At 40.3% G+C, this 21,129-nt stretch overlaps 2 protein-coding genes across 3 annotated transcripts in view; one reads left to right on the forward strand and one right to left on the reverse strand.

Moving 5' to 3' along the window:
- Positions 1 to 10,078, forward strand: part of RGS20 (regulator of G protein signaling 20) — a 34,565-nt gene extending 24,487 nt beyond the window's left edge. The window contains exons 3-5 of the mRNA XM_050938942.1: positions 6,680 to 6,766; positions 7,705 to 7,939; positions 9,572 to 10,078. Coding sequence (XP_050794899.1) covers positions 6,680 to 6,766; positions 7,705 to 7,939; positions 9,572 to 9,760 — 511 coding nt within the window. The 3' untranslated portion in view covers positions 9,761 to 10,078. The remainder of the gene's footprint in view (positions 1 to 6,679; positions 6,767 to 7,704; positions 7,940 to 9,571) is intronic.
- A 4,864-nt stretch (positions 10,079 to 14,942) lies between these two features.
- TCEA1 (transcription elongation factor A1) overlaps positions 14,943 to 21,129 on the reverse strand; it is a 58,525-nt gene continuing 52,338 nt past the window's right edge. For both annotated transcript variants that reach the window (XM_050938929.1, XM_050938930.1), the window contains one exon: positions 14,943 to 16,261. In XM_050938929.1, the coding sequence (XP_050794886.1) occupies positions 16,253 to 16,261 (9 nt within the window). In that variant the 3' untranslated portion in view covers positions 14,943 to 16,252. The remainder of the gene's footprint in view (positions 16,262 to 21,129) is intronic.

The following is a 21,129-nucleotide window of genomic DNA, read 5'->3' on the forward strand; positions in this document are numbered from 1 at the left end:
AAATCAATTCTCGCTCAAATGTAGAAAAACATGGCTCAGACATGGAAGTATTATCATCCCAATTTTACGGCAGAGAAACTGAGACACAGAGACATTGAGTGACATGGCCAGTGTCACACAAAGCAAGTTAGGATAGAGGTAGGAATTCAGGAGCCAGGAGATCTGAGTTCTAATTTTGTGCTTTAACCTCAAGAAACAAAAAGGGAAATTGTTCATAAGCAGTAGAGATAGATGTGATTTAGTGCAGGGTCTCTTTCTATCAGAATGATTATGGCCATGTTTAGTAGTATTGTCAAGAATGAGATTCTGGCAACTGCAGAAAGCTTATTAAGCCACCAGATCTTTATATGCTTTGCCCATTAAAGGCATTACATACTAATGCTAAACAACAATAACCACCAACTGCAGGTAGTTATAACATTGGGCTACTTTCACCCATGGCTCTCTGAGTTGCTATACACTGCCATATTAAAATTATTCCTCTAGAATAGAGAGGACAGAAAGGTGCAATGAAGGAGAGTAAGGTGGGTTCAAATCTATCGGTCAATGAGGTTCTTATTTACTATGAGAAATCTCAATAGCTGTTAGTGACCTGACAGAATATCCAGTTTTGCATTTAAGGTCCAGGCCCACTAAAATAGAATAACTATATAAAGATGATCACTACAGAGCTTTGGGACATTTGGTTCCTGGAAGATGTCATAAGAACAAGTTAAAAATTAACTTGTACACGGACAGTTCCTGCAAGATGGAGAACTCCCAGTAGGAATTGAGGGCATTCGGCTCCTAACAGGCAGAAGACAGCACTACCTATATTTAGTTTCTCTCTTACTACAGGCTTTTGGTTTTCTTGACTAAATATGAGGCTGCCATCCCTTTATTTATTCCAGGAATTCATATTTTAGTAGCGTGTCGGTCAGTCTTATCACAAACTAAAATAGCCATCCTTTTTCCTTGATAAGTCATTTGTCACACTATAGTGGTATCTTACTGTACCATTAGTGATGATAATAGTTTTTCCTGAGTGAATCTGCAACACTGTACCAAATCGATGGAACTGCATGTGGCCAGGACCCCACTCCACCCATTCACTTTTAAGATCCACTATTTGTGGACAGAATAAATCTCTCCTGCTGTTCAGATTTGCAAGACTGAAGACTTTATCCTTGAAGCTTCTTTACCTCACATTCAGATAAAAATAGGCAAACTTCTGGGTCCAAAAATAAAGTGGCCAACCTGTATATTAACTGGTTACTTACTGAAACTGTGATTCTTTGAGATGTGATATAGACGTATATTCCACTTAGGTGTGTGCATGCCCAGATAATATTGCCTAGCAGTACCCATAGAGGAGTAATGCTTGTGCCTCATGGCCATAGCCCCTCCCTTAGCTATATGAAGTGGCACAGCCCTGCCTCCCGCCCCAGCTTCTTCGCTTCAAATGCCCAGAGACTAGACTCTGATGCAGAGGGCATGGTGGGTGGGTCATGGAATACACATCTGCACCACATCTTGAAGAACCATAGTTACAGTAGGTAGCCATTTCTTCTTTGAGTAGATGCAGCTGTGAATTTCACTTAGGTGACTTACAGGCAGAACCCTGGGAGGTTGGGCTCAGTCTACCTAAACAAGGCTTGCAAGACCTCCCTACCAAAACCTGCATCCACCCTGGAAGATGCGGTGATGACATAATGGTTCATAAATGTATGTATGGACAACCATATGACAGCCCTGTATATGTCCAATGTTGTGATGTCACTCAGGAACTCTACTGGCGTAGCTTGTGCTCTCTTAGAATGAGCTTGCACCTATTGAGGAGGCATAGCTGAAGTTGTTTCATATGCAGTCTTGGTACAGGATCTTATCCATTTAGAGAGTCTGTGAAAAGACTGCTTGCTTTTTCATATGATTTGCATATGTACAAATAGGCAAGGCAAAGCCCGAAACAGCTTAGTCCTATCCAGATAGAAGACTAGGCATCGCTTGACATCTAATGAGATGAATATGGCTTAGGAAATAAACAGGCAAATATACTGCCTGGTTGAAATGAAACTGAGAGACCACTTTAAACAAAAATTTTGAGTGTGATCATAAAGTCACTTTGTCTTCAGACAGTTGTGTATAAGGAGGCTCCACCATCAGAGCGTGCAACTCACACACTCTTCTTGCAGATGTTATTACTCTGCTTTCCACAACAGCAGAAAGGGACACAATGCCAGAGGCTCAAAAGAAGGTCCCATTAAAGCTGCTAGGACTGTGTTAAGGTCCCACAGAGGAACCGGCTGTCAAACCAGAGGATGAAGAAGCCCTTTTAAGAATCTTGCTACCATGACAATGGAGAAGACTGACCTGAATGCTCCAGCATGTTGATATGCTGTGAGCACACCTGCTGACCACAGACCTTCAACTTTCAGTAACCCCACACGTGCCTCCCAACCTATCAGAGAAGCATCAGTGACAAGAGACCTGGTTAGTAAGGACTAGACACCCTGGCAAACCTCCTCTGAACACATCCACCACTGCAAGGAGTCCAGGACCAGTTGAGAAAGATAGGTGTAAAGAGTCAGATGGTAAATAGTTCCAAGTAACATTTGGAGAGGGCGAAGGTGCAACCTTGCAAACTGGACCACCTGCATGGAAGTGGTCACGTGGCCCAAGAGCCTCAGGCACATCTGAACTGTCATAGAAAGCTGAGGCTGGAAACCAAGATAAAGATGGTGAATTACCTGAAAATGTAAAAGCAGCAAAGAATCCTGTGGCACCTTATAGACTAACAGACATTTTGGAGCATGAGCTTTCGTGGGTGAATACCCACTTCGTCAGATGCATGTAGTGGAAATTTCCAGGGGCAGGTATATATATGCAGGCAAGCTAGAGATAATGAGGTAGTGCAATCAGGGAGGATGAGGCCCTGTTCTAGCAGTTGAGGTGTGAAAACCAAGGGAGGAGAAACTGGTTTTGTAATTGGCAAGCCATTCACAGTCTGTTTAATCCTAAAATGATGGTGTCAAATTTGCAGATGAACTGAAGCTCAGCAGTTTCTCTTTGAAGTCTGGTCCTGAAGTTTTTTTTGCTGCAGGATGGCCACCTTTAGGTCTGCTATAGTGTGGCCAGGGAGGTTGAAGTGTTCTCCTACAGGTTTTTGTATATTGCCATTTCTAATATCTGATTTGTGTCCGTTTATCCTTTTCCGTAGCGACTGTTCTGTTTGGCTGATGTACATAGCAGAGGGGCATTGCTGGCATATGATGGCGTATATTACATTGGTGGACGTGCAGGTGAATGAACCGGTGATGGTGTGGCTGGTCTGGTTAGGTCCTGTGAAGGTATTGCTGGTGTAGATATGTGGGCAGAGTTGGCTTCGAGGTTTGTTGCATGGATTGGTTCCTGAGCTAGAGTTACTATGGTGCGGTGTGCAGTTACTCGTAAGAATATGTTTCAGGTTGGCAGGTTGCCTGTGGGCGAGGACTGGCCTGCCACCCAAGGCCTGTGAAAGTGTGGGATCATTGTCCAGGATGGGTTGTAGATCCCTGATGATGCATTGGAGAGGTTTTAGCTGGGGACTGTATGTGATGGCCAGTGGAGTCCTGTTGGTTTCTTTCTTGACCAACAGTGTGTTTCAGGGGACAGACTGTGTCAGCATGCTGTCTTGTAAGTTCAGACAGCAGCAGGAAGCAACCAGTCTTGAGGCAGAGGGAAGGGGGAAACCCCATTAGCCCCTGCCTCCCTCCCCAGCTCTCTGCAGAGCAGTGTGTCTCTCTCTCTCTCTCACACACACACAAACACACACACACCCTCCCTGTTCAACAGCACAAGCATTCCACACTAATGGTTTGCCTTCTGTCCCGGAGCAGATCAGCACAGCACATGAGGGCTGTCAGAAACGGAGCTTTGAAAAGGAAGGGGCACATGCCTTCAGGGCAGCCAGCCAAGTTCACAACAATGAGCAGAGCGTCCACTTGAAGGATTATGGGACACTTTGGAAGGCCAACTGATTGCTTTCTGTGCTGTAATTTGTGTACACTGCCAATGCAGCACTGGAGCCTTTGCATTGTAAGGCTTACGACTCATCGAATTGGGTTTTTTGGAATGCTACAACAAAGTGGCTTGGCAATGTGTACACCTCGGAAGTTACACCGCAGAAAGCTGCTTTACTGTGCAGTAACTTGCCAGTGTAGACAATTTCACACGAAAGGACTGATTGAGAGACATTTAGATCTGGTCCTAAGAAAACACCATCAACTGAATAATTTCCACACCCCACTGAGTAAATGAGCCTCCAAGTTCCAGTGGATTGACAATGGAGTAACACTGGTAAGATTAAAGAGTCAAGGATGGTTTTAGCCCATAGGTGTATACGTATAAGATACACCCATAGCTATAGATTGCCCAAGAAAAGGAAATAAAAGCACTTCATGTACACTGACTTAATGGATTAATATAAACTTCACTTCCCACTATTTCCTTTGAATTGTTGATAACTACTCCTCCACTCTTTTATCTGATACTCTCTGTCAGGCACAGAAAAAGCAGCATAAGTGTTAAAATGGTACAAAGCAAGCTATTTCCTCACTGGGGTGTTGAAATTACTCAATTTTGATGGTGCTTAAAATTCCTATTACCATTTAAGAATAGCCTGGGAACTGGGTGCAGGCAACAAAGGAGCTTTTCTCTGCCTTAAAATCACTTCTAATTTTCTGTGAACAACTGTTTTATAGTAGCAAGGAATGCAAAACAAACTGCAATTAAATGTTCTATTTATAATCCCTATTCACAGAATGTCTTTCCTCAAAATAGCTCAAGTGCTTTCCACTGAAAAATTATGAATAGAAACAAAAATAACGGTCCACATGAGTCATGTGGCTGAGAAGCAGAGACTTCACTATTCGCAGCCCTTTCAATACTAGAATTAGAATGAACCATTACGGGCCTAGGAAATGAGTCCCAGTGCCTGGATGCCCATAGTTTTTGCTGCAGTTATAACGTAAGTCACATACTTGTTATCCTTTTGGAGCCTGAGATAGATGTAGCTATGTAAATATTTTGTTCTCTCTGCTCTGCACTTTTACACTTGTAGGGAGTCTTCCTCTCTGCAAGAGTAGCTACCATTTTGTGAGGCACAATAAATATTGCGTATTACAAAGGAGGCAGAATGCTATCCTATGGAGACATTTGTTCTTTTGTCTCCTTCAGTCTAAAATATGTCACACTGCAGCATATTCTTGCTGTTTATGGGAAAAACAACTTTAAAAAACAAACCAACCGGATCAATGGTCACCATTAGGTCTTCTGGGCCCTTCTCCACCCCCGCCCTCCCACCCCGCTCCTCTTTAAATCATGAGACCATGGGGATAAGGTGATATTATGGTTCTTTTATAATTATGCTGCTTCTCCCTTTACAGAGAAAGTTAATTAAGAAAGCTCAGTGACTTGAAGGTATTACATAAAATGAGCTGCAGTGAGTAGTGTGACCCCTGTACTAGGTTCCAGCAAAGGTTCTCCACCTTTCCACTGTGTCGACTACTTTGTAGGAGACAAAGCATCTCTCCTCCTTCCCAATCTTCAACTGCACTGCTTGGTCCTTAACATTTTTAAATTCTACAGACCTGCAGGGAGGTCTCCGCAGACTATAGAGAAATGCTTCAGGAAGGAAAATGTTAGAACTAATTCAGGTAGCGAAGTTGGAGGTAAGATATAAGCCATAAGTTTAAAAGGAGGTGATCAAATGAAATAGGTAAACCTAAGTGATAACCATATCTTTCTTTCATGTAATGGAGCTAAAGATAAATCAATAGATTGATTTCAAATTATTCCCCAGAAATTCTATTAAGCTCTCTGGTTTGTCAGGTGTGGCAATAGCCTGGAAATCCAGTGACACTATGAATAGTGCCTTATACTTGGTGCCTTCTTCTCCTGACAAATTCAAAAGTGCTTTACAGAGGGAGAGGGAGAATAAGATCAGTTTATTCCCTCCTCCCCTATAAAACAGAATATAGCAGCCACTCTGCGAAAGGAAAATACACAAGCTTTGGAAGTTTTAGGTCTAGAAACAAGGGTAGGTTCTCTAACTGAAAGCACCTGGGAATTTAAGTGAGCTAGAAAATTACTACTAATACACTGGAATTTGACCAGGTACAGGACTGGACACCTGCTTCCAGTGAAGCGTGCTGAGAGAGCTTTCAATGAGCCTCGGTGGGGAGATTTTGGCATGTATTAAGCCTCATATTAATCCTGCAAATACTGAGTTTAATGCTTATTACCATGAACAGTCCCAGTTACAATGCTGGCCACACTATGTAAAGACATATACTATTAAGCATAGTACTTATTTCCATGAGTAGGCCCACTCAGAGAGCTAGTCCACAATGCTAGTGTTTTCTGGATTGCACCTTACATTCTGAAGCACATATCAAACTCCTTCTAGAGTGCACTGAGAAACTACACTGAATAGCCAAAATTCTCCTGGCAACTGAAGCAGCTTTGTTAAGGTTGCTGGATTTACACTGATGTAAAACCAGTGCATGAGAAGAATCATGAAATAAAAGGGTACAGGTAATTTCTATCCCTTTTAGGTAAGGTAAACCAAATGTGTGTAAAATATTAAATATCAACAATTTGATGTCATTTCAAGCTTTTCCGTATATAAACTTGACTGAGTTATCTGTTTGCTACCTTGCAGTCTTACTGTTAGGAATCAAGATGAAGAGAGAGCAAGGAGGACATCCCATGAACTCAGAGCAGAGAGTATTCCAAACTGTGAGGAGAGGTATCTTTTCTTTCTTTGAGCATTTATATACATAACAGTTAAATCTGCAAGGCAAATGGTTTGAAATGCACAAATTACTCCCCTGCTGCCATCCATGCACCACCTGTTTAAATTCAGTTCTCAGCCATCTCTAGCTAAATGTTACTAACATTCCCACTCGAACTGCTCTTTAATTCATGGCCTGATCCAAAGTCCATACTTTAAAAATATTCTGTACTGGGATAGCTTACACTGTATGGTGGTACAATAGCAATAACATAGTAAAGACAGAATCTCCCATTCTCCTACAAGTCTAATTTTTTCCTCCCTCATTGCTATAACTTTTGTGAAAAACTTAACCAATCAAACTGGTAGTGCCCAGCTTTAAATAAGGAGTAATAAACAAGGGAGAACATAGATCCTATCACTAGTCAGGTAACTAATTAACTTTTTCCATCCTTTCCTGGGTGCTCAGATGCTATAATGGGGACCTATACAAACCAAGCTAGGAGTATAGCTTTTGTGGTAACACCTATAAATATATTAATGTCTTGGCCTTCACTGTACACATAATTTATACAGTAATGGTGACATTGATAAACCAAACAAACAGATAAACCAAAAAGACAACTGTGCATTTGAAGCCTAGAAAGCATGTTCAGGGGTTGCATAAAGGTTTTTTCTTGTACGTTAACTTCAGGCATTTCTTTAAAATAAAGCTAGTGTAAGTCATCGGAACATTTGATCACATTTTATCTGCCACAATCCTCCAATCCTTAAGTTTATTATTGCTTCACAGCAGGGTGATAGTATTGAATATCAGTTAACTGTCCAACCTACAATGCGTTAGACTCACGTAAAGCTCATTTTTTTTCTTTCAGTGAGAGCAAATGTCTTGTCTAGTAACTGAATTTTGAGTAACTAGCATCAATATCTCCTTTTCTATTCTCTCATTCAAGTCCCACTCCTACTCTTGAAGAAGTAAATGCTTGGGCTCAGTCATTTGACAAGTTAATGATCACCCCAGCGGGCAGAAATGCTTTCCGGGAGTTCCTCCGAACAGAATTCAGTGAAGAGAACATGCTTTTCTGGATGGCCTGTGAGGAGTTAAAGCAGGAATCCAACAAGAGTGTCATAGAAGAAAAAGCAAGGTTAATCTATGAAGATTATATTTCTATCCTTTCTCCAAAAGAGGTGTGTGTCCCTCCACAGCTCATTCTTTAATTCTGCATTGCACAGTGGTGGTTGTAACATGAATAAAGGCAAAGACAGCTAAACCAAGGGATACAGGTCTTACGACATACACTGCTAATAATTAGGCTTGGCAGAATTTGATTTTTGTTTGTTTATAACAGATATCTATTTTAAGCTTAATTTTTATTTACATTTTCGGACTTCTGCAATATTATAGGTTTTAAGCATTTTTCAATTTTTATCCATTTACATTTTCACAGTTGTAGAAAATTATGTCAGGGTCAGACAATTACTTAATGACAGCAGACCCTGGGGTTCAAAAAGCTAATGCTTTATAACTATTAAAACACACAATGTCAACATGCATATCGAAATATACAAAGGACATTTCCTTAAATTCAGCTCTAAGTTCTCAAGCAGCATTTTTCTTACTTTGCCTATCTGTAAATTTTGATCAGACGGAAATTTTGGTTTGTGTAAACAGTGAAATTGATGCTTACCTACATTTACTGATAGAAATCTAATCCTTCCAAGCCTACTAATAATGGAGACTTAAAAAAAGAAGGCATCAGGGTGCCATGGTTGAAACTATCCTCCATCTTCCCAGTTAACAGACAAAGCAGCAGATGTGGTACCATAAAACACTGATGTTAGACACCTGTAATTCCTAGGCATAACAGGGCAAAGAGCATTGTCCTCGCTTAAATAGCCAAACAAGCTAGGTTTTTTTCTTAGCAGTAAAAAAGAAATGGGAGATCTTAAAATGTTTAAAACCTTTTTTAACTGTAATTTGCTATGAAATATAAAGGAATTGCTCAAATATAACCTGTTTTGAGAACTCCTGCTATATAGCAAAAGTTAACCATAAATAAAAGTTTATCTTAGCTTTGTATATCTGCTAATTTTATCTACCAGTCTGATATTGGCAAATATTTTATACACTGAACATTACACTACAACAAGTTTGTTTAGTTGGTTTCTTGTTTTGAAGGACTATAAACTCAAATATCAGCCAAAAGCTTATTAGCCACAGTGGTGGAAAAAGCACTACTTGTGTACAGATACAAGCGCTACTGAAATCTAGTAGCTGTTAACACAATATCTTTGAGACTGCCACCTCACTGAAATTTAGATTTTCACAATATCGCTCTTATATGAAACCATGATATAACTATTTGCAATTCATGTCTAATTCTGCCTGCTCTTTAGTAAAAGGATTTGCTTAAACAACATTTCTACAGGTTGCAGCTTCTTTCTGGTTAATTCTGCTGCTATGAATTCAGCCTCAGACAACACTTATTCTCAAGGAAATGAAAGCTAGTCACACAAAATTAAAAATTCACTGCACTATTAAGCAGAAAGAACAAAAATTCCAGCTGTACCGTCAGAATTTAGCACAAATAGGATTCCAGACAGTATTGTTTAAAGTAAGACTGTCTTTGAGAGTATTCCACTACTTGAGGAGATAATTGCATCCAAAGTTAGAAGTGATAATTCTATGTATATCTGAGACCCTTTACACTTTGTTTGAGGGGTGAAGATTGAAGGGGGGGAGAAAAAACTTTAAGTGGGTAGAGCTGGAAAAGTGCATGCGCTATTACCCATGTCAACGAATGCTTTTTTAATACACAGGTCAGCCTGGACTCCAGAGTAAGAGAAGTTATCAACCGAAATATGCTGGAACCATCACAACATACTTTTGATGATGCACAGCTTCAGATTTACACCTTAATGCATAGAGACTCCTACCCACGGTTTATGAACTCTGCTATTTATAAGGACTTGCTTCAGTCCTTATCTGAGAAATCCATCAAAGCATAATATTTTTTATTAATGTATTTATTAAAAAAAAAGAAATGGAACTCTGGGCTACATCAACCAACAGGAAATTTAGAGTTATAGGATATTTACCTGAAAATAAACTCAGGCATATTTTAATATGGACTATCAATGTTTTAACCTGCAGAGGGCTCTGACACCCCAAGCTAACTGCAGCCTCTGATCAACTTAAGTGACACTTTGCAAAGGAGAATGTAGAGAGAGTTGGATGTTAAAAAAAGTCGTATTTTTACAATAGCAGAATGTACTTGGACATGAACTTATAGGAGAAGTTAAAATTACTACTCTGGAAAGAAAGAACTCTCCAATTTATTTTTTTAAACTGTTAGTTATGACTGCTCTCACCCTTCCCCCCACCATTGTGCAGCCACAGTAAAAATACTTGCGCTGTTGATACTTGGGCTACACTAGACTGAAGCCTCACATTTTATAATAGTACAACCTGGTCACTACTTATGAAGTGGAGATGGTACTTGTCTTGGAGTGGCTACCTGATACATATAAGCAATGTGCTCATGGCAATGAAATATAACAACCTCAAGTTTATGGAAGCTAGTGGTTTGGAATAATACTGCCTATAACATTCTCTTTACTGAAAAGTGTTATTTTACTATCAGAGTCTGCTGGAAACATTTGTAAGTTCATACTGTTAATGTTTATAAAAGCTGAAGAATTTAGGAGAGGGAAGAGTCTGGGCATTTATAATCATAAATAAAGCACAAGAATTGTCATGTGTTGTTCTCTTCACTGCAAAGGCAATGCAAATAATGGTAATTAATATTTCAGTATTTAGTCCTTAGAGCTCTGCAGTAGCAGCCATTTGACGTGTTCACAGTTGCTGAAAATCCTAAATTACAGGCCAGATTGTTTGGGGGGTGATACTCATACACTTCATACCAAAGCAAGTTAAAACAAGCTTCCAGGGATATGGCATTAATTCAGGGTCAGAAGATCTCAAAGCAAAGCAGTATTCTTCCACAAGCTTCACAAGCTTCCTACTTGTATTTCTGGTATCCCTAATATATTGCACTTGTATGTGCAGATTAGTGCTTTTTGCCAAGCCTCATACCTATTACCATATGGCATTTCAACACACCCCAGAATTAGTTATCATAGCTAAATCTAAGAAGAAGTTAAACAAATTGCCTTTAAGTACAAATTTATAGATCCATTTTTACAGAGTTGCTTAATCTATAGTAATTAAGCCAAATACACTGTAGTTTAATGTAATTCCACTACATACATTTTAGTTTACTGTAGAATTCCCTTCATTGGTAGTTTCCTATGTATTGATTCGAATGAATGCAGTGAGATGTGAAGCAGAAGGCACGTGGAGAGGAGAAGGGTAGAGAGTGAAAAATCATCTCTTTAAAAGGGATTCATATAGGTAGTTTTGCATTACTTTTTCTAGGAAGCTATTGCAATCTTTCTCCAGCCTATCAGCAGTTCTCCCATTTGGGCACTATGATACTAAATACCTTCTTACTGGAGGAAAATCCAGGCATATGCTAATTTCCTTGCTTGTTCAATGCACCATGCAGGAGATATGTTTTGCTCTTTCAGCGTTAATCCCATTAAAAAAAAATAATGAGCTTTGTCACTACACAATATCAAGAGAGAAGACCTGATACAAGGTAAGTTGTAAGCAACAGCTGTGGCCAAAGTTTCCATCATCTATTTCTATAAAAAACAACAACAACATTTAACATGTCAGTTTGAAAAAAATGATTTAAGCAACATTTAACAAGTAACACTGCAAAACAGTGCTGCCAGCTGCCTTGCGGGGTTGGATGACTCAGTTAAAAAGAAAAGAGCTCTTCTAGGTCACTGGTTAAAATCTGGTCCGAGTCAGTAGTGACTGTCAGTTGTTACTAGAATACATTTGGTGGCTGGTTATGTCAAATTAGAGATCTCAGTCCAGGTCACTGATATATCCACAGCATAAGACAATATTCAAATTAATAGTTTCAGTTTACACTGCATATTAACTGGCATGCTGGCTAGTAGTCTCAGCACTAGCCAAAGATCAAAATAGGCATGTTGGTGAGGTAGCAGTGGGAGAACTTGGGACTATCACTGAATATGCTGTACTTACGTATTAATTTGGTTGTGTCAGGGCTTTCAGAAGCACCCAGATGACAAAAGAAGTTAAACTAGGTCACTTTCAGCTTGCTAGAGAGATCAGATATGTCCATCAGAAAAGTTCAAAGCTGTGTCATTTCATGAAACTGACAATTTAGTTTTGTTTAATGCTTCCCCCATCTTTTTAAAGATGCCTCATTAAGAGCTAGGAGACAAACAGAGCAAATGTGCATCATATGAAGTGCAATGAGATCTAGCCTATTATAGCAGCAAAGAATCCTGTGGCACCTTATAGACTAACAGACGTTTTGGAGCATGAGCTTTTGTGGGTGAATACCCACTTCTTCAGATGCACTGCTATGTACATCGGCCAAACTGGACAGTCTCTACGGAAAAGGATAAATGGACACAAATCAGACATTAGGAATGGCAATATACAAAAACCTGTAGGAGAGCACTTCAACCTCCCTGGCCACACTATAGCAGACCTTAAGGTGGCCATCCTGCAGCAAAAAAACTTCAGGACCAGACTTCAAAGAGAAACTGCTGAGCTTCAGTTCATCTGCAAATTTGACACCATCAGCTCAGGATTGAACAAAGACTGTGAATGGCTTGCCAACTACAGAACCAGTTTCTCCTCTCTTGGTTTTCACACCTCAACTACTAGAACAGGGCCTCATCCTCCCTGATTGAACTGACCTCGTTATCTCTAGCTTGCTTGCTAGCATATATATATACCTGCCCCTGGATATTTCCACCACATGCATCTGAAGAAGTGGGTATTCACCCACGAAAGCTCATGCTCCAAAACGTCTGTTAGTCTATAAGGTGCCACAGGATTCTTTGCTGCTTTTACAGATCCAGACTAACACGGCTACCCCTCTGATACTAGCCTATTATACTCACTGGAAGAGACTTACTGAAATTAAAGACATACTGTCCAGAATTTTTTTTTAATTTATCAGACTATTGAAAGGATTTTTAAAATCTAATTTGCTGATTTCTACTGCTTTTTTTTTTTTTTTACTTTCTGCACTTCACTTCACTTGGACAATTAAGCTAGACTGGTCAGTGTCTTGGGAAATTAAAAGTTGAAGGAAACTTTCCATTCATTTCTGTCACACATCCTCCTGTCACACAATTTCAGGATATTGGACCTATGCCTCTTCACAGCATCTCTTAAGTACTAAATTTTAGCATTTCTTGATTTTAACTGAATTTTATACAAGATTAAATAAGATTAATTAAATCACACATTAAAAGAGCTCTCTCTGTATTTTGTTTCACTATTCCTAACTATGCATATACTCATCTGAGGTGAAATATACTAACCTTTTCCAAGGGCCAAGTTTTGGTCCCACTGATTTAGGAAATACTAATTAGATTGTTATAGTCGGCAATAATTGTTACAGAAATATGAGGACAAAGTGATCATATCTACACAAGTTATACAGAACAAATGAAGTCAAAACCATTATCACAGGATCAATATATCCTGGCTTGAAAAAAAAAACATTGCTGGTTTGCATTGGCATTTATCTAGCAGCAGGACATCATTAAGCTGCACTAACCTTCTATTCCACTGGTACTAGCTTTTAAATGTCTGCACTTTATATACCAATAACTCCCACAGAACATTCATACTCTTAAAGAGTATTCTTTTCATGCACCTGCTAAGCAATATTAAAATTGCATGGACCCCTTCAGCCAACACATCAATTGATGCTATCCACATTGTGCTTTAGACTGAACTTTAAATTCCAAATTCATTAGTACAATATAATGAAGTACAATACACCAAACGTCTGCAGGTTACACATTTTAAAATCACACAAAATTTTGTTCCAGTAGCATGGTGTTCCAGTATCTAGGTGTCCTTTCTAATAACAGAGGGACTTTGAGACACAAAGAATGACCATTAAAGCCTTCTTAATATGAAATTTAAAAACTAATAATTCATCCTGAGAAATTGTGTTTAACTTCTTCAGCTAAAGACATAGCCAATTTTTAAACTATTAGTGAGCATCAGTCTCAGACTTGTTAAAGAGAACACTTTTTATACTAAACACACTACAATAACTTTATGGGGAGAGGATAACTCAATTTAATTCAGCAACCTAACTCAGTCAGTAGGGACTAAGGCCCTTAACTTGTCCCATTTTGGCCAATGGGAGTTTTGCCCAAGTAGCTGTAGGATCTAGTACCAGAAACTGTTACTACCTACTGGCTGGGGCTTTAGACGAAGAATATCTCATTCCAGTTCTCACAAGAGTCTGAATTGTGATACAGGCTTTAGTGATTTGTGGATTTCCTGTGCGAAGTCTCACAAAACTGAGCAGGCATGGGAAGTGAATTATTATTGTATCTTATCATCCAGAGAAGCTATCCTTTCATGTAAGGGCAGAGATAGGTTGAAGGTAGACATAGTGTGAGGAACTTCATATACACCACCCTGTACCTGTTCTGTAACTAAATGAGATTTCCCCTGCTGTCAAAGTCCAGCTGGTACCGAAGTCACAAGGACTATATTTGCTTAATACAATTTGTTAGACTTGTCCTTTCAGAAGTGCCCAAAAACAAAGGACAGACACACGGATACTAAACATCTATAATTAAAGTCATTTTTTTGTTGTCTAAGGCAACTTAAAAAATTTCAAGATATTTTCAGATACATAATTAAAACAGTTGTGCTAAGTTTTAATTGTAGATTATTCTGTTCACTTTTCAAGTCAGTTTAATTTTAAAAATACCTTTCTGAATTAGAGCAGAAATATCAAACAAGCAGAATCCAAATTCCATAAAATTATGCAATAACCTTTGAAATATTTGAATGATTTCCTCCTTTTTAAAAAGCAGATGTGTCTATAGCAAGCTAAATTCTTATCCACATTTATTTTCCCTTCCAAAAGAATAGACTATTTTTCTCTTTCAATAGGAAAGTTTGATTTGTAATGCAAAATTAAAGTATTTAGCAAACTCTTTTTTGGGTTTCACAGCTTAAGTGTTTTCAGAATTTAACGCTGCCTCATTTGAAACCATGTCTCTACCATTACAAAGCAAATCAGCAAATTCTGTCCGCCCATTCCAGTTAAGGAGTTTATTCTCCAGAAACTAAACGGATTTACATACTACAGCTACCCACAAATCCCTCACGCATTGATTGGACAGACCTTCCCCACCAAAGTTTAGATAAATATAAATATAAATATAGAGGTTGCCAAAGATGTAAGAATCTTATGTCCTCTAACCATGCTGGCTCTTTGCTAAACAGCATTTGCAAAGTGTTTTAAAAGGTGCCCTGTCAAAAAACAGATTCTAATAAAACAAATCTTTCTATCATCCTGGATGGTGAAAGACCATAATTTTAATGATTTATTCTGGTCTCTGGTTTGATCACTGGCAACAATGATTCTACATATCAAAATAAAGTTCATTAGCAGTTCATGGGAAACTAATGCCAGTTATATGAATTGATGTAAAGTAATATTACCTCCCCAACCAGTTTATCTTTTTATCAACTGGTTTACTGACCGTCATTTAAACAGCCTGCCACAAAATGTCTTTGCTCATTTACAAAGTCTAAAATAAACTCTGGTATCAAACACATACGCAAAACAAACCAATTAGATCAAATTTAAACAAACTATTTAAGTCATTTCTCCAGAAATAAAATCTAGTGGTAGAAATATACAGGCTTTAGGGCAATACAATAAATTGGACTGATCAATGCTGGTTACATAAGCAAACTTATCCAAGCATTGTAACAGAATAGGTCAATAGATCCATTAACAAAGTTCCAAACTTCATGATCAGAATTTAAGCATTAATTCATAAATAGTATGTACAAACCAGACAGAGCCAACAAGTTGCAATTTAGATACCATAGCAGATTTGGTATAATTAAAATGAAGTTAGTTGTCCTTCCTCCCCACAAAATTAGTAGGAATATGCCAATAAGAAACCAATACAAATTTCATTCATACTTTTTTAACATCGTTGAGAGGTAAAATATGTCTGGTGGGTATGTTTCAGACTGTAAAAAAATATACAGTACATTGTTCACATAGTTAAGAAAAACAATTCAGTTACCAAAAGTTTATTGATAAAAGTTTAATGTCAACTTACTTATAAAAATGAAAAAATATTTTGAACATACACCATACAATTGAGCATCTGGGCCCTACTGACTATTAACTATAGGAAAGCATTTAAGGAAGTTGTGTCAAAAACCAAAGGTTAACTCCAGGGATGTATGCTGCTATTAAAAAAAAAAAAAAAAAAAAAAAAAAAAAGGTTTCTTGTTTGCAGGAACCTACATGCCTGGCCTAGTTCTTAAAACTAATTACAAAATCCTCTTTCATACTGGTCCAGGTGTCTTGACAATTGTTTCTTCTAACAGAACTGCCAAAAGAAAAGAAATATTTTATGAGGTATCTGCATACAGCTTATTTCTAGTTCTTTGCAAGAAGAAAGAGAAGAAGGCACTGCTCTAAGATGTGGTAATTACTAGTTACAGCATTTGCTTACATTCAAGATTCTTTACAGGGTTTGAAAATCTTTTTTCTGTTCACTTGCCCACAGTGAGTGCAGAGAAAAGTGTATTTGGTCCTGAAGCCATTTGTATTGATATGAAAGAATTTCTAGACGTGACAGGTTATTAAATACCTTGAAGTGTGGGTTTGACCTAACATTAAATAAAAAGGGCAAAAATATAGGTTAACTTTATAAAACTTCAGAAAGGTTCACAAAACGAAGCTTTCCCCTGGCATTTTCCCAATTTTCTTCTGCTGACATTTTTAGCATGGAAACAATATACACTTCTGGGGTACTACAACAGCCTAATAGGGTGAAGAAACTGTAAGAATTAGGGGAAAAACAGAAGTCTGATAGCCACAATTCACTGTACAATGGCCCAATTAAGTAAAGAGAGATTTTTTTTCTCCTAATTATAGTATTGTCTTCACTATACTGGGCCATTGTAGCTCACCAGAAGTTTTTGAAATAATCTTCCAAAATACAAGAATTTGTGTAAGTCAATTCCAGAGCACTCTCACCAACCCTTCCCCCACTACCCACCAGCTGTCTGGCAGCAACAGATCTTCTTGCCCTCTCCACTGAAATGGAGAAACAGCTGAAAGGTGATCAGGTCTCTTCACAGGAGTGCAATTAAAGGGAGCTCCTGGTTTGTCTCTCCTCTTCCTCCTGCTGCTAGGAAGTTTGGCAAAACTCCCCACTAGTGGGCACCAGCTCCTCCTTTGTTCCCATTTCATATCCATCAGCTTAGCAAAGGTACTTTTATGGCCCCTATTACTGTAGTATCTGACTGCCTCACTATTTTTAATGAATTTATCTTCACAACACCCGTTGCGAGGTAGGGAAGTGCTGTTATCCCCATTTTGCAGAAGGGGAACTGAGGCAGACAGACAGACTAAGTGACTTGCCAAAGATCACACAGGAAAGTCTGTGTGAGAGGGAAGTATTGAACCCTGGTCTCCAGAGTCCCAAAATAATGCCCTAAGTTCTGGAGCAAGCCCTCACATGGGCAGAAAAGGAGGAGAGGAAAGTGTATGGGCATGGGGCTCCCACAAGCCATTTAGAGGATACTAAGCAGAGGAAGAGGGGCTGTGCTCCCCGACACTCTCCACTTCTACAGATCAACTTCAGTTTTGCAATTTTGTAGTCAGTGTGGGTCCCGCTCTAAGTGTGCATGTGTCTCATGTACGTAAGACTAGAGTTTTTGTGAATAGCAGTGTCTATCAGGGTCACATATGCACCCTTGGCTTCCTTGGGCTCCCATAGGAGGGCATACAGAACAGGGAGGTAGTGACCCTCCTTCATTCCCCTCACAATTCAAAATCTGTATAGCTGAGGACTCTGAAAAATTGGTGATAAAGGGTGGGATGGGGGATCGACACTGGCTACAACTTCTCAAAGAACTACAGTTACTGTAGGGTCTGTAAACTTGCTTTCTTCTTTGAGTACGTGTCAGCGTGAATCCCACTGTAAGTGACTGGGAGCAGTATCTTCTCCAAATTTTGGAAGTGAAGAATCTCGGCTCTATTAGTCAAACAGGAATTGGAATACTGCTCTTCTGAACTTGGCATCTGCCCTGGCAGCCATGTCAAGTGCATAGTGTTTCAAAAAAGGTCAGTGGGCTTACTCCACAAAGCTGTCTTACAGATCTCTGAGATCAGTATATTTCTGAAGCAGGCCAGTGGTGGCTGCTGGCCAGGAGCCCAGCTTTGAAGGCAGCACAGCTGCCAGCAGCAGCGCAGAAGTAAATATGGCATAGTATGGTATTGCCACACTTACTTCTGTGCTGTTGCCTGCAGAGCTGAGCCCTCAGGCAGCAGCCGCCACTATCCGGACACTCAGTTCTGAAGGCATCAGCACAGAAGTAAGGGTGGAAAGGTACAGTATTGCCACTCAGATCTGCGCTGCTGCTGGCGGGGCAGTGCCTTCAGAGCTGGGCACCCAGCCAATCGCCGCCATTCTCCGGCCGCTCAGCTCTGAAGACAGTGCAGAAGTAAGGGTGGCAATACGGTTGACCCCCTCTAAAATAACTTTGTGACCACCCTGAAACTCCCTTTTCGGTCAGGGCCCCCAATTTAAGAAACGCTAATCTCCCCTATGAAATCTGTATACAGTAAAAGCACACAAAACACCAGATTTCACAGGGCGGGGGAGACCAGATTTCATGGTCCATGATGTGTTTTTCATAGCTGTGAATTTGAAAGAGCCCCAGCTGTAAGAGAACTTCATTAAGCTTCCACATGGGAGCAGGGTCTCTAACTGGAGGGCAAGTATGGAGATGGTTCTTGAGAGATCTCAATACCAAAAGATGTGAAAAGACCAAGTGTGCCTATATCTGGGTGCGGCATACTGATATTGCTACAAGATGGACTTTGAAGGAGCTACTAGCTAGTCACGCTTTCTTCAGGAGAAGCATCAAGACTAGAATCCTTGGTCTTAAGGCCTCAGTTGCCCATAAGAAAAACCTTTTCCACATCAAGGAGTAAGTCTTCCTATTGGAGAGTTTCTGACTCTGTAAAAGGATCTCCTGAGCCTGCAGAAAACAGTCTGTCAGTCCTTGTTCAAACAGCCTACACCACAGATCATGCAGCGACTGTGGGTCTAAGTTTAACCCTGGTTCTGTGATAGCATGTCCAAACCCATGAGAAGATGTGTGTGTGTGCACGCGTGTGCATGTCCGGACATCTGCAGATCAGATGGCCAAAACTGCCTTGGCCAGTAGGGGATATCACAATGAATGTAACTTTAGTCTTGTCTATTCCTGGATGTGATCCTGGGGACTGGTGCAAAGACATGCAAAAGTACTTGAGAACCACCAAGCAGACGGGAACTGGGCCTGTACCCCTTAGACCAGAGGTCCTCATTTGACACTATTTGCCATGGCAAACAGATGAGAATACCACACTGGTGAAATATTGGGTCTGGGATGGATTTCCAGTGACCACTTGTGATTGGTTACCATCTTCCTGCTTAGAAGTCTACCAGGTTGTTTCTGACCTCTAGTAGGCATTTACTTGGTAGTAGGAGTCACTTGGTGGTGATGGCACCATTTCCAGGACTCAACCATCTCTAGGCAGAGTGGGGATGATCAAGCATCTCAATCTCCAAAGTGTCCATGACCTGCACCCAGCTCTTGAAAGGTCCTGAAGTTGTCCAGTGCCTGTATCAGCACCAAAGCTACTGTCTTTCCCGGGACAACGATAAGGCGCTGTTAGATAGCAAAAGTGATCATTTGGCCTCCTGCTGTCATGTCTCTGCATTCCAGTGACAGGGGTCTTGCTAGTGAAGCTGCAGGAGAAAGGCACCACCTCCTTCTTCTGCAAAGACAGTAATTCACTCCTACAGGCCTGAGAAGGTGGGACCCAAAAGCCCCAATAGGGCCACAGTAATATTCTGTATGTGCACAGAAGGCTGGCTGGTTGCTGGCTGTGCTAGTGCCAATCCCAGCATGCCTGTGATTGCGGTCTGTAGAGAGCATCTGGTTTCTAAATGATGATACTGCTCATAGACCTCAGCAACAAATCATCTCTGCTGGATGTCAGAGAAAAGGCAAGGCTGGGGATGGTGAGGAGTACACTTCCACAGGCAGCACTGATTCATAAAATGCTATCTGCTCTGAGGACTATGTCAGTGCAAATGGTCTCTCTCAATGCTGAGTGTGGCTCTGGTGTGCTCTAAGTCTGTATTATCGATGCTAGAATGAATATCATGGGGGGGGGGGCGTATGTCCGGTACCAGAGCCATACTGCCCCACAGTCAGTTCCTTTCTGCGTATCTTTGATGGTAGGTGTGACTTGCCTTCTGACATCTTCCTGTAATCCTCTTTATGAAACAGCACAGAGCTCATTCCCCAACCATTCAGGGTGGCCTCTTTCAGCACCGTTTCAACCTCTGAGGTGTCAACTTCGATGCTGGGCTTGCTGATGGGCTTCAGTGCCAGACATGGTACTAGTGCTGATATTGATGCCCGGCCTGGCTTTGGCACCACTTTCTCTGCTGAAGTCTTCAGCATCACCTGCCTGTCAGTTAGATGTAGGCTTGACCATTAAAGGGATCTTCAAATTCAGCTCTTCTGTCTCTAATGGCACTTTCACAGATTGGTCTGGAATGAAGCTTCAGCCTTGCATCCCTTGATTTGTGGGTTCTTTCAGAGAAGGAGAGGCAGACTGAGCATCTGCTTAGACAGCAAGACTCTCCCAAGTAGAACACACATCACAGAATGGACCAGGCTTGAAGATTGTAGAGTTTGAGTCCACTATGCCAAATTACTGTTCAGTGGGGGGGTCAGGGAATGTGCAGGTGCGGGGGAAAGGGCTGCAAGCAGCTTTCTATTTGACAAGCACTAAAAACAGACTAGCATAAGAAAATAAAGAATGAAGATGGTTCTGAAGAATCTCAGAAGATCTGAAGGAGTGTTTTGAGAAGTCTAGCAGGTTGAACACCAGCTAGGTTCCACCTTGTTGCCACAGGTGGCAATACGTAATTGAAGGAGGGTCACAGCCACCTCACCTTTTATGCCCTCATACAGGTACACGAGGAGCCACAAAGTGTATGTGCAACCCTGAGGGACATGGATATTCATAAAAATCCAGTCTAACGTGCAGAGGTTCATGCAAACCCAGAGCGGGATCCACATTGACACATACTTGAAAAATGAATGCTACACACTGTTGGAAAGCCTGAGACCTTTGCTTTCCAGTGCATTTATTTCTAATCCTATTTGTTCATAATGTGTT

Source organism: Gopherus flavomarginatus, chromosome 2 (assembly GCF_025201925.1).
Source record: "Gopherus flavomarginatus isolate rGopFla2 chromosome 2, rGopFla2.mat.asm, whole genome shotgun sequence".
NCBI classification, from domain to species: domain Eukaryota; kingdom Metazoa; phylum Chordata; order Testudines; family Testudinidae; genus Gopherus; species Gopherus flavomarginatus.